The 14757-nt window shown below is 44.5% G+C and overlaps 1 protein-coding gene across 3 annotated transcripts in view; it reads left to right on the top strand.

Moving 5' to 3' along the window:
* LOC147616715 (proteinaceous RNase P 1, chloroplastic/mitochondrial-like) overlaps nt 1-6940 on the top strand; it is a 51590-nt gene extending 44650 nt beyond the window's left edge. For all 3 annotated transcript variants that reach the window (XR_015262540.1, XM_086777788.1, XM_086777789.1), the window contains 2 exons: nt 6135-6203; nt 6283-6940. Coding sequence is in view for 2 of the 3 variants with exons in the window: in XM_086777788.1 (XP_086633914.1) it covers nt 6135-6203; nt 6283-6390 (177 nt within the window). In the remaining variant the exon portion in view is untranslated. The remainder of the gene's footprint in view (nt 1-6134; nt 6204-6282) is intronic.
* The last annotated feature ends 7817 nt before the right edge of the window (nt 6941-14757 follow it).

The following is a 14757-nucleotide window of genomic DNA, read 5'->3' as shown; positions in this document are numbered from 1 at the left end:
ACTCAAGGCCTTTGCTAAGACCTTGTAGACAGTATTGAGGATCGTAATAGGCCTCCAATGCCGAATGTCATCCGATACTCCCTCCCCCTTGGGGATAAGATAGATCAAACCCTCTGAAAAGCTTTGCGGCATCACTCCAGTGTCTAAAACATGCTGAAAGCCCCTGTGGAGGCCTGGCCCCAAAAGGTCCCAATAGCGCATAAAAAAGGCCGGCGTCAGTCCGTCCTCCCCTGGGCAACTATGTCGCGGCAGGACCCTCAAGGCCTCGGCAAGCTCAATCTCTGACAGAGGCGCACCTAGAACTGTGCGCATATGGTCTGTGACCCTCCTCTGCACATGGGCCCACACAGTCTGTCTGCACACATCTCGATCCTCAGTCAGTGGCTGGCTCCGCTGAAAGCAGGTCACTATAAAAAGCAGTGGCAATGGCTCTGATCTCCCCGAGCTCAGTAGCTATCGATCCATCCGGTCTACCAAGCTGGCGAACTCCTGCTCGCGCATGACGGGGTCCAGTGATCTCAAAAAACTCCCCAGTCACTCTATCACCAAGCTGTGTCCACTGAGAGGCCTGACGACGATAGTAAAACTCATGTCTCTGCTCCTCTACCTCTCTAACCTCCTGGCGTGCCTGGCTCAGCTGGGACGCCACCCACTCACATGCAGGCTGCTGCTCCTGAAGGCGCTGTAGCGAAGCAAGGCTACGTCTCAGCCGTTGATCCCGCTCGCGAATCTCTCCCAGTCGTGTCAAAGCTGCAGCATGTAGAAAAGAGCTAAGATCAATGAGTCCCTGGGCACACTGGCCCGCTGCATCCTGGTCAGAGCACTGACTATCATGCCAGATCCTCTCAATGTCCTCAGCGAGACTGGGATCTGCAAGTACCCTCTCTGGGATCCTCAACTGCAAGCTGGGCTCCCGTGTCCCCTCCTCCAATGTCAATATAACTGGCGCATGATCTGAAAATGAGGTACCAGTAAGAATGCCGACGGAGCCCCCTCGCTCCCCTAACCAATCGCCCACATAAAAGCGATCAATCCGAGATAAATTAGTCCCTCCCTGCCGGCGATCCGACCGAGAGAAACTAAGACTGTCCTGAGACCGGGAGAAAGCCCCATGCTGCCATGCATCAGTGATCCTCAGTGACATGCAAAACCGGTCCCAAGCTGCAAGCTCCGTGCCATGCACTGTAACATGACTGCCTCCCACCCTATCTGCCGGGTCCTCGAGCATGTTGAAGTCTCCCCCAACACACCAATGTGCGGCCTCTGGCAATGCATCTGTAACCTGAGTCCAAAACTCTGCTCTGGCACTAGCATGATTGGGCGCATAGATGTTGAGCACACCCAATAGCTCATCATGCATCCTCAGAATGACATACTGTGCTCTACCAGGCACAATGATCCCTCGATCCACAATGGCCTGCCGCCATACATCTGCAATAACCATGCATACTCCTCCCTGTCCACCCAAAGGATCAAACCCTGCAGACCAAAAAGTGTCCCATCTACCAGGCATCACCGAACCATATCTCCGGATCCTGCTCTCACCCAAGTGGTGCTCCTGCATCATCAAAATGTCAATGCTGCCACCAACCAGGCATCTCTGAAGCTCCCGCCTCAAGCAACCTCGATAGCGTATAAAGTGTGCTCCGCCAAGGCCCTGTACATTCCATGAGATGATCCTCATGGATGCCCTGCTGAGGTGGATGCTGTCTCAGCCGTACGGCGGGCCTTCGCAAGCGGCTTGGATGGAGAGTAGTCCCCATCCGAACGACTGCGAATCTGCCCACCCGGTGTACTGCAAGAATCCCGGATCAGGCGCCAGTGGCTATGGCCCATGGCGACTGCCTCCTGCTTTGACATAGAAACCTCGTGTATACTCACATATCCAGGGTCGCGCGCCAAGTCTGCCACTATGCGCACGACCAAATGCCGAATCCCTGAGGTATCCACACTCCCGGGATCCAAGAAAAAATGAGGTATCCACACTATGTCATTTTTGATGAAACATGCATGTATAAGGAGCCTGCAAGGCAACAGGAGCCTGGCAGAGTCATCTTTGATGATGATGGACATCATGGACAACAACCAAGGGCTGTAAAACAGCCATTACAGCAACAAAACCAGCCCTTAAATGATGCTGAAAATGGTCCAAATGGACAGCCAGAGATGGCAGAATATATCCCTATGGATATCCCACAGTTAGAGGAGATACCGGGCATGATCTTTCAGCCTTATGGCATGGAACAGGAGCCACCAATTGGTGATATGTAGGCTTGACAGCAACCTGCAAATGATGGTCATTGGGTACGGAGGTCCACAAGACCCTCTAGAGCCCCTGACAGGTTTGTTCCAGGGGTTGACTACTTGATGCTCACTGACTGTGGGGAGCGCTCATGTTATAAGGAGGCTTTACAGAGGGCAGTCAAGGCTCTTTGGGAGCGTGCTATGAAGTCAGAGATGGATTCTCTGCACAAAAATGGAACATGGAAGTTGGTGCATTTGCCTACAAGCAAGAAGGTTTTGCCATGCAAGTGGGTTTACAGGCTCAAAGTTGCACCTGATGCAAAGCCAAGATACAAAGCCAGGTTAGTGGCTAAGGGCTTCAAGCAGGAATATGGTGTGGACTTTGATGAGATCTTCTCTCCAATGGTCAAAATGACCACACTTAGAGCTGTATTAGCTTTGGTTGCTCATGATGATATGGATTTGATTCAGATGGATGTGAAGACTGCTTTTCTTCACGGTGATCTCCATGAGGAGATATATATGCAATAGCCAGAGGGTTATGCAGTGAATGGAAAGGAGAAACTTGTATGCAAGCTAAAAAAGAGTCTTTATGGGCTCAAACAGGCACCAAGGGAATGGTATCATAAATTTGATACATCCATGAAATCCTAGGATTTTAGGAGAAGTGACATAGATCAGTGCTTATACACCAAGAAAGCTTTGGATGGCAGTCTATTGATCCTCATCTTGTATGTGGATGATATGTTGATTGCCGGGAAATCTCGTAAAGAGATGGATGCCTTGAAGAAGAGGCTGCATCAGACCTTTGATATGAAGGATTTGGGTGATGCAAATCACATTTTGGGTATGTGGATACTTCGGGACAGAAATTAGCATGTGTTGTACTTGTCTCAGAAGGAATACATTGGCAAAGTTTTGCAGAGGTTCAATATGGATGGGGGGAAGAAGACTAGTACTCCTTTGTCTCCATATGTGAAACTCAGTGCTATGGACAGCCCACAGTCGGATAGTGACAGGGCTGATATGGCCAAGATTCCGTATGCTTCAGCTTGTGGCAGTCTCATGTATGCCATGGTTGCTACCAGGCCGGACATTGCATTTGCAGTGGGAGTGGTTTCTAGATACATGGCCAAACCTCGCAAGAAGCATTGGGAAGCAGTGAAAGGTGTCATGAGATACCTGAAGGGCACACAGGATATGTGCATATGCTTTGGCAAACGGGATGCATTAGTGCATGGTTACACGGATTCGGATTATGCCGGTCATCCAGATAACCGGAAGTCTACTACCGGTTATGTGTTTACATTCACAGGAGGTGCTGTGTCATGGATATCCAGGATGCAGAAGTGCACTGCCTTATCTACTACAGAGGCCGAGTATATTGCAGCCACAGAGGCTTGCAAGGAGGCATTATGGCTATCTCAGTTAGTGGTTGATTTGGGTTATACAGGGGATATTCCATTGTTGCATTGTGAGAGTCAGAGTGCCATCCAGTTGGCAAAGAACCCTGTCTTTCATGCAAAGACGAAGCATGTGGATGTGAAGTATCACTTCATCAGAGAGGTGATAGAGAACAAGCAAATTCAGCTTGTCAAGATTCATACAGATGACAACCCGGCTGATCTGTTGACAAAGAGTTTGCCTCCATAGCGATTTGCTCATTGCAGACACTTGATGGGCATTGGATGAGGCCAGTTTCAGCCTTGATATGGCCTTGTATATTATCATGTACATGCTGATTTTTCTTTTCCTTCATTTAAGGGCACTTTGCCTTTAAGTGGGAGGTTGTTGGGGTAAAGGCATTATGCCCACCCTTATAGTGTGTACTAGCCCATAAGTTTTATAGTACATAGTACACTTAGTACTTTTAATGTACTAAGTGCACTATGTATACTAGAGCAAATATACATCTGTGATAGGGGAGTCACACACTCAAACATTGAGTTGACTTATCCCCACATATCTCTCTCTCTTCCTTCTTCTCTGTGTATGTGTCTCCCACATGAAACCCTAATCTCCCTTCAGCGTGGGCCATTGAAAGTGACACCAAGGTAAACATAGGATGAGACAATCTCCACAAGAACCCCTCTATATGTGAAGCTCAATTTAGATGTGAAGGGGCGAGAGGTATTGAAGACCATTACCTTGGTTTTACCAAGGTTAACAGAGAGGTCCCGTTGAGGTAACCATTACCTTGGTTACCTTGGTTACCTTGGTTACCTTGGTTGACGGACTCATAGAGGGCGATGATGCTCCAAACCATGTCAGATGGGACTCTGATCTCCTGTAGACGGTGTAGGAGGCGGGCTCTGGGTACAATATCAAAAGCTTTGCGGAAATCCACAAAGCAGCAGTAAATCCTTTTGATGTCATGCCTACCCTCCTCGATGATGGCACGGAGGGTGAAGATGTGGTCAAGGGTAGAGTAGCTCCTCTGAAAGCTAGCCTGTCCTGAGGCTCTACATCCCTGGCTTTTTGCAAATGAACTGAGCTCCGCCTCCAGCACTAATCGGCCGCGTGCAGTTGAAAGAAGCAGTGGTGGATGTGTGGAGTATGTTGTGAGGGTGGATAGGGGGACAGTAGGTTCCACATCCTGGAGTTGGCGGTAGATGTGGTTGGAGTAAACAAGGTCAAGCTCGTGATCAAAAAGGACCCGAGTGTAATGTGAGATGGGGGGGGGGGGGGGGGGTGGTGGAGGGACGGGTGGTGTGCAAGTAAGAGTGAAAGAGAGGTAGGCATGGTCAGCTTCAAAAGGGGGTGGTGGAATCGGGAAGTTGGGGATAAGGTGTGCCAAAGCCGGAGATCCCATAAGGTAGTCCACAGTGCTAGTACCTCCTGAGTGAGGGAAGGAGGTGAGGGCACCAGAGGAGGGCCATCGGGACATCCCGTTATAGATAACGAGACCATGTGCAGCTCTTAGCTCTAAGAAATACCTCCTATACACTGTGACCTCACGGTCCTGTGATGATCGCTGCAGCCCTGTGTCAGTGATGTCCAGCTCCTGTAGTCTGATAGGATCGTCTAGATCGAGTAGTGGGACCTGCTGACTTCCCGTCCTGGCGTTGAAATCCCGGAGCAGCAGGACTTCCCCTAACTGTGAGAACTCCGTGATATCCCCATATAATGGTAAGTACGGTGACTGGCCATGCTGTGCGGCGTAAGGGGAGTGGCGTGGTGCAAAATAACACACAGCAATGTGGATGACTCTGTCACTGCTAAGCTGTAGCCGCACCCAAAGATATCGTGCATCCTTGTCCTTCCGGACGATGCTGAGAATTTGTCGGAGATGGGATCTAAAAAGGAGAGAGAGAGAGAGAGAGAGAGAGAAAGGAGAGGAAAAAGAAATATTAACATCTACTAAAGACCCATTGGGTCTATGAGACCAAAAGTGCACGCATGTGTGCACATGTGTTAGTCAAGTACGCACCTATACAGATAGGCCTTACACTTCTTATGCACTCAAAAGAGATTGAGGCCTTTCTTGCTTCGAACAAAGATGTCTTTCTCACTAAAAAGAAGATGCAAGCCTGTGTCTTATTTCCATACGAGAATAAGCGTCTCTTGTACAAGCTCAAGTAACTGTGTGCAGCCTTTTTGCCTGCTCGCTTTTTTAGTCCACGTACTCTAAACAAGTTTTCTCCTCAAGTCTCCCTCTCAAGGTTTCTCACGTTCTAAAAGGCTCCTGAGATACCTCCTTTCTGCATAGTATCTTCCTTAGGGTCTGGGTTGAAAAGAAAGGACCACTGTAGTACCTGGTAGAGTTGAGACTCGGAGAAAGTATTTTGTGTATATTCAGTTGTTTGTGTTTAGGGAATCAGTTTAATTCCGCTTGTTTGCTTTGAGTGATCGTGTGAACTCATAATTGTGTACTTCCAAAACATGCTCAGGTTCGATTTACCTTCTCATCAAATGGCTTGGAGCTTCACATGCCCCCTCCTTACTCAATCGTTATTCAGGTATGGTTTAGGATCACTTTCTAATTGTTCAACTTGCAAAATATTTTTAGGCAACTTATTTTCAAGGTTGGATGCACAGGAATCTCAAAATGGCTCATGGCATGTACCTCAAGTTGGAGGTGATGACATTGATGTTCCTCGAGAATGGTTGTGTGTGACGAGGCCAGATCCTGCCACTCAAGTATAAGCTATCCACTAATCACATTCCAAGGAACGACAACTTATGGGATGTCAAAAGCTCTTAACAGCAAGCTTTTGAGACCCCCCTGTTCCCCCCCCCCCCTCCCCCCCATGCACGTGCACGTACACATTAAGAGAGAGAGAGAGAGAGAGAGAGAGAGAGAGAGAGGATTCTTAACGCTAGCTAAGCCAGTGGACCACATGGCCCATATGACAGCACCGAAGTGCGGAAAATGGGACTAAAACCTGGGATCTTTCAATTCTCTGGATTAGGAGCCAGAAGCATAAACTGCTACGAGAGAGAGAGAGAGAGTATTTGAACTATATTATCAATTAGTTTTGATCACATTAGTATCTAACACCTATGAAACCGATTTGATGGAGCGGGTACTGTTGTTTCAATATTACTAGGCTGGGGATGGTCAATGCAGGATATTCAAAGAGATATTGATACCATTTCTGTGCAGAGCTCTGCTCGCTACAATACACAAATCAACACATAATATTAAAACATTACTCTTGATGGGACGGTCTATACAAAGTTACTGTTTTTACAACACTTGTTTTAGAGGAGCATAAGCATTTTCTGACCTTGTGTTTGAAGGCCTTGAAGATGGTGAGAAAGCGTTCATTTTCAGTAGTAAGCTACCCACTATGAACGAGTGACAAACTGATTTCTGTGAGGAGGACAAGACCAAGAAGGCTACCATCAGAACTCCTCAAGGGCCAGAACTACGGGCACAGCAATGTTGCTATCACATCCATTTGGTATGTGTATTGTAAATGATCATTCAGAACTGAATGACGTGCTCAGATGGTTATGGACATGCACATCTTTCACCTGAGCTCGATAGAAATAGCCTTTTCTGCCTGTGAAGCAGAAGAGAGTAACTGATGGTGTGTGTGTGTGTGTGTGGGGGGGGGGGGGGGGGGGGGGGGGGGTGTGGCTTGGCTTTTCACTTATATTATGGTGGGAATACTCACATCCAATTCATGAGTAGTATAAAGCTAGTATCAAATGAAAAAGCTCAAGCCCTTCTCATGTAGGAGAATGGCATTGATTTTTGACCTACCCTATGAAAGGCCATAATTGTGGAGTTTCATAAATACAAACATACATTATTTATTGAATTCTATGCTTGCTTTTGTAGGTAAGGAGTACATCTTGGTTGATTGCTATAATCGTTTAATTATAAAGTGGTGATGTTGAAGATAGTTATATTAATGTTTGAAAGAGGCTAAATGATTATAAAGTGCCCGGCCTTTTGAATTTCTATGGAGCACTAACAATTTGTTCTGAGGTTTTATGTGCGCACTCTCTAGAAGGTTCTGCATGTGCACTCTTTGTTGACTGCCCACGAAAAACTCAATAATCAATTTTGGGTTGGAAGGGGTTTGTGTGTACCTTGAGGTCTAGTAGGCCCAGAAATGTTTTTCCTAAATTCCAACTCTTAACTTAATTGGCGTACCAAGATTAATTGATCATGAGGAATAGAGGAAACCATTTGGAGATATGGGTACGGTTAATAAACAATCAAAACTGAGTAAATAATTTTGAGGAAGGAATAATGCAAGGTTCATCTATAATTAATTTTTTGTTGGGGGTGCTTATTCAGTCTTTCACAATTAATTAATTTTTTGTTGGGGGTGCTTATCCAATTTTCGGAGGTTTTGTTGGGTGGTGCTTATTCAATTTTCGTTGCAAAAAGATAAAGATGTATTAAGGTTGAAAGATTTAGAAGGGAGTGAAAAGAGCTTCGAGAAATTTTAGTAGAATACTTTTTGACAAGGATTAGTAGTGGCAACGAAAATGAATATAACAAATAGAAATTTAACATAAGTAAACCATATACATCATAAAGAAAAGAGATGTATATTTCAGAGTAAAGGATAAGTCCGACCATACATCAAAGAGAAATCCCAATTTGTAAAAGGGACATTATATATTTGATACTATAGAAGTTGCTTTCTATGAAAAACAAAAAAAAACCTAAAGAAAACAACCATCTTCTTCATTGAGGTCCACATATGTACGTACTTCAGGTGATAGAGGTGCAAAATTATGGCCTTCCACAATGGATCGCTTGAAGTTGGTAGTCCTTTCATATATCCAAAGATATGATTTTTTGTAATCTTCTTCTTGTTGTTCTGGCACATCATCATCAACCACAACTGGGTTGTTTCTAGTCCCCAGCTCATTGTTGTTTCGATATTGTTTTTCCTCAGTATTGTCGTTGGCTTCATCTTCATGTTGAGCTCGAGGTGTTGGATTCAAGTGATCGAAGCATGTTCTGGTGGGTTCGTTGGAGAAGAAAATTTCCTCGATGTCGATACATTGGGTCAAGTGAGGGAGTTTCATTACTTTCCAAATAGCAGCTGATCTTTGCTTGTTCATGTCGGAACCAGTTTTGGGAATGATCCAGGAAGCAGCCGGGTAGTATTTTGCCGGTACGCACCATCTTCAAAAGTGTGCTTTGCAATGAGGCTCCCAGTTTATTGGCTATGTAGTTGTCCATATATACATATGCTCTCTCAAATAAGTTTACAAGAGACAAGCAAACCTTATTTTTTAAGTCACCTAACGTGCACGTGCGGAAGGGCGTCAAGATAATCAGCTGCCCATACCATTCGAGAAGAGGTAGAAGCAGGCAAAACACCGATGAAGTCGCTCCACAACTTCATCCACAAAGAGCACGTGACCATCCCATACCATGCCAGAATCGGTTCGCAAAAGTCCGCGAAGAAGCACGCCAAACCATCTTAGAAGTCGACCATACTAACCCGACCATAGGTTCCATAAGACAAAGACGACGGCAACCACAAATAACGTTACACGTGTCCGCGTTCACATGCAATAATGCATGCGAACGTTACAAGTGTACAAGTTCACATGCAAAAGGATAAAACCAGATTAAGGTTATATTTATTTCTACCCCCATAAAAGATTTGACAGAGAGAAAGGTTTACTAGCGAGAAGAGAATAAGAACATAAAATTGGGAAAAGAAATGAAGTTTCGAGAACAGCACATGCAGCATCGGCCACAACTGTACACGAGTGCTGAAGAAGACAGCAGACGCAACCGACAACTATAGATGACTCGATACGAAAACTTCGGAGAGAGGAAGGCGCCATGCACGGATGACGGGGAGCCCTGAAGAAGACACCAAAATGAACTGGTAGCTTGCTTGTTTGCAGACGACCTGCAGAGGAGGAAGGTACCATGCGCCATGCACAGACGAAGGGGAGCATTGAAGAAGATAACTTGAGCAGCTATTAGTAGCTGCAGACGACCAGGAGAGAAAGACGCCATGCACAAACGAACGAGCAACCGACAACTGCAGACGATCCGGAGAGCAAGGCGCCAAGCACCATCGATAGACGAAGGAGAGTGTTGAAGAAGACACCTCAAGAAATTGGCAGAGTTGTAGAGGACTAGGAGAGAAAGGACTTGAGTAGCCGGTAGCTACAGACGACCAGGAGAGAAAGACGCCATGCACAAACGGAGCAACCGGCCAACTGACAGATGATCCGGAGAGCAAAGCACCATCAATAGACGAAGGAGAGCGTTGAAGAAGACACCTCAAGAAACCGATAGCTGTAGAGGACCACGAAATAAAGACGAGGCCAACCAAAAATAACGACACACTTGTCATCATTTACATGCGAACAATGCATGCGAACGTTACACGTGTACGCCTTCACATGCAAAAGGACATATTAAGGTTATATTATATTATTATATAATATAACCTTAATATGTCATTTTGTAGGGGGTGCAATAAATTATTACACCCCAACAAAACGTTGGGGGTGCTTATTCGCTAAGATTGATCCTATTAAGATCCTATGGAATATGCATGTCCTTGGATGAGCTATGTGGACTTACCTAAGGGTGTTAAACTCTTAAAGGAATAACTCTTAAGTTTTAAGATCGTATAGAAGGACATTACTAGTTTGAAAAGAGATGCTTACCAAGCAATATTGATTTATCTGAGGAGGTTAATTCTTAGTGAATAAAGCTATACTAAGTGTTGATGTATAAAATTGTATGGAAGGATATTATTAATTCAAAAAGGGTTGTTAACCACTTTGCAAGCTAGCATGGTTTCTCCCACTCGACCTACCGACTTATAAAATGACCTTACCTTGAGCTTAATCCTAAATACGAAAGTTACCAACCTCATGTACATTCTTGCATAAGGGTAGAACTAGTGTGGAACTTTTTAAGTTTTGTCTGACCTAGTGTGAAAGCTAGTCATTAGTATATAAGAATACACATTCATTCCCTTGCGATTTAATATCTATGAGCTCTTCCTCTTGTCTACTCCTGCTTGCTTCTGTTTTATTGGATTCTTGCATGCTTGATGGTTTGCTTACTTGAATAGGTTTGAGTGTAGGCTTCTCTCTCTCATTAGCTTCTTCTCTACTCTTCTCTTGTGAGAGAGAACCATTGGGAGGGTCATTCTTTGCTTGTCTCTATCTAGGTAAAGAGAGCACTTCTTTCATTCCCATAGCCCTGGAAGCATTTTGGTGTGACAATGGAGCGACGACGTGACGGACAAGCTTGCATGCCCACAAGGAACGTTGCATTTGTGGCTCTATGACAAATTACCAAAGGACACTTTTTTTGACGAAGATCGAGTTGAGCTCTTACCTTGAACAAATTTGGCATTGTTGAGACAAGGATTAGCCTAGGGCCTAGCTATGTTTTTATGTTCATTCCTAGCTGTTGGGATCACCCAATATTACGTTGATTACAAGGTCACACTTTGAAAATTGGAGCTTTGGATATGTTAGTTTTGCATTTTTTGTTGTCTTGATGCCTTTTGCATTAGGTCATTCTATTACACCAATGTAATCCAGGACGATGTCTATTTATCATTCACATTGGTTCATCCTGCTACGGCCCGGGTATTTGGGAAGAGGAAAACTTTTATTTTTTTGGTGCTGTGTATGAATTTGAAGCCCAAAAGAATTTGATTTTGTTACATTTAATCAAGAAATAGCTTAGTATTTGTGATTAGGAGTGAAATCCACTTTGAGAATATAAGCTACAAGCTGTCGTTGGTGGATTCGAGTGAGAAAGTTATGATTTTCGTTCATGCATTTGCAACTTTGCAAGCATTTTTCTATAATGAACCAAGCTGTGAACTTGGGGATGGATACGAGATGTGAGTTTGCAGATGTGAGTCGTGAGACGTGATGTTGCACATATGTACCATGAGTTTAGAGACGTGAGCTCTGAGTTTAGAGGTAGGTGAACCTAATACTGTACTAACGAATTAAATTTATCTTGAAGACTTGTAATTAATAAGGACACACCTACTCATCTTCTACAAAGATTTTCTTCTCATGCAATCTAAACTAGCTATAAATTCGAACAAAAATAATTTTCCTTCGCAAATAATATAATTGTCACACCCCGCCAATTTATGAGCCCATTTCATAAAAACATATGTGAGCCTAAGATGGCGTGAGTCCAGTAATGTGAAGTGAGCCAAAAAGTTTAAAATATCAAAAAACTCAAGTAAATTTATTTTTTACAACACTTGGGTAAAACACATGTTTGAATCTCATCAGACCTGCTTCATGAAGCATTAGAGATAGATTCACCGAAGAGATTCCCTTTGATATGAACTCACTCAAGAGACTAATTGCTGGGGAAATGGCTTTTTACCCGACTTTAGTGCATCAAACCAGGCCCTTGCAAACCTTTCCAGCCTTTGGTCCCATCAAACGACCATCATTCAATAGAGTGCTTCCACTTCTGATCTACCTTAAGCGAGATGAGCCAATTTAAACATTGACATAGGTAGAGGAATAATGCAACCCTCAAAATGGAGTGGCCACAGTCCTCCATGCCCTAATTCACCGATCCGCTCAATGAATAGTGCCATTAACTTTGTGAAAAGGGAGTTAAACCATCCTAACTTTGGGTAAGGCTCTAGTGGGAGTGGGAGTAGGATGAGAACATTAAGGTATGCTCCTACATAAGGGAAATCACATAATGTGTCCATAAGCATAGCCTCGGAGTGCAGCTACTAAGGGTGGCCCACACTAGATTGTTGCGACTGGACCTTCTAGGGGTGCCATACTAGATCATCCCAAGCTTGGACGTCCCTGGAGGGCCGTTCCATTAGATCATCCTAGACTAGTCCATCTAAGATCATTCAGTGGGCCATCCAGAAAATAAAGTGCACCACCAACAACGAATACATGAGAGGTGCACGCACTAGCATACCAAGATAGGAGATGCCACCAACTCCCCTGCCTCCTCACAGGAATCATTGAAATGGTTCCTTAGCTCATTCTCTTTTATCTAGTCATGTTTATTGAGTCTGATTCATTGAGTGATGTAGTCACTTGTTATTTTTGTCGTGTGCGTCATCTTACTCATTGTGAGCACTATTTGATGTGCATGATATAGTGACGTGAACTGAGCCAAAAGGTTCAAAATATCAAAAAACTCAAACTCAAGCAAATTTATTTTTTGCAACAACCTGGGCTAAATATACATGTCTGAATCCTTTTAGAACTTCTTCTCGAAGCATTAGAGGTAGATTTACCACCAGAGAGAATCCCTTTGGTGCGAACTCGATTCAGACTAATTGTTGGAAATGATAATCTAGCTGACTATAGCATTAAAGCATGCCTCTTCTAACCTACTCAGCCCTCGGTCCCATTAAACATCTTGCACACAATAGAGTGCTCCCATATTAAGAAGGTAAGACTCCTCGGATCTACCTCAAGGGAGGAGCTTTGGGACGAAATGAGCCAATAAAACATAAACATAAGGAGAGAAATAACATAACTCCTCAAAATGGGAGTGGCCACCCCAGTCCTCCATGCTCTAGATTACCCAACAGGCTTAGTGAATAGTGCCATTAACTTAGTGAAAAGGGAGCTAAAGTATTCTATATTTGGGAAAATCCCCAATGAAGGAGTGGGAGAAAGACGAGGAACATTAAGGTACGCTTTGAAAGAAGTGTTGAAACCATGTTGGACACCACATTGTTTTGAACTTTTGGTGGACCCCGAGTTAGGTTTGCCCCCAACTAGCCATGGCCAAGTAGCCCAACAACAACAATCGTTTGCAATTGGGACATGTCTCTTCTCAGTACCATTAGGAGCCGGCATTCAAGAAACTAATCAACAACCATAGACAATGTAAGAGGGAGTACCACCTTCTCAAGGAGCCCATTATGAAAGCAAGACTAATTGCTGGAATGGCAATCCAACTGACTATAGTACATCAAACCATGCAACCTTTGGTCACATCAAACGACCATCCCTCAACACAGTGCTCCCATGTTAAGAAGGTAAGAATCATTCAAATCTACCTCAAGAGACGAGCTTTGGGATGAATTGAGCCAAGTAAACATAGACATAGGCAGAGCAACAATGGAACCCCTCAAAATGGGAGTGGCCATAGTCCTCCATGACCTAGATTCACCAATAAGCCCAGTCAATAGTGCTATTAACTTCATGAAAAAGGAGTTAAACCATCTTTTCTTTTCGGTTTATATCCAATGAAAAGTAACATTAAGGTAAACTCTCACAAGAAGTGTTGAAAACAACGCCACATTGTTTTGAACTTTTGGTGTTGACCTGGAGTTAGGCTTTTGGTGAACTAGCCATGGCCATGGCCAAGTAACCCAACAACTATTTTTTGTGGCAATCGGGACATGTCTCTTCTTAGTGTCATTAGGGGAGGGCTATCCACAAACTAATCAACAAGGACATATAGTGTAAGAGGGAGCACCACCTTCTCAACAAGGAGCCCATTATAGAAGCTTCTATTAGAATATGCAGCAGAGATGAAGACAAGATCTGAAAACACGAGCAAGTGCACTGCATAAAAACACAGCAGTAGAGAGGGGGAGAGAGAGAGAGGTGTGTAACTCTACTATATACACAAGAAAATCTCGAGAACTGAATACAAACTATGTGGGGGCAAGGGGCCATTTTATATGGCCCCTATGATCCAGTTGGCCAGTAGAAAACAAGCCAACAGCCCTCTCTAGGTCACCCGACTGCTGCAACATCAGTCGGCCAGCGAATGATAGTCGGCCAGCATACAGGGGTCAAGTCAGCCAACTATAGAGAAGGGCGGGGAGCAACATGAGAAATTGGCCACCACACCTGGATCAGCCAAGAGCCACAGGACAACCTCCCACACCAGAATAAAATAGGGAAAAATATGGAGAATGGGGAAAAATGAGAAAACACTAAAATTAGGCGGGCACACCCACAACAGAGGCCCTGGTGTAAATATACAGACAGGAGATGACTGCTAATACCCCCTCTCAGCTCGTGGATGTGGAACCAAACCCAGTGAGCTGGAGTGCCATCAAAGCATAGCCTAAGGTGGTA

Source organism: Cibotium barometz, chromosome 38 (assembly GCF_041138505.1).
Source record: "Cibotium barometz isolate CiBa-2024 chromosome 38, ASM4113850v1, whole genome shotgun sequence".
In the NCBI taxonomy this organism is placed as follows: domain Eukaryota; kingdom Viridiplantae; phylum Streptophyta; class Polypodiopsida; order Cyatheales; family Cibotiaceae; genus Cibotium; species Cibotium barometz.
Note: the sequence above shows the minus strand (reverse complement) of the source record. Positions and strands in the feature narration are given on the sequence as shown.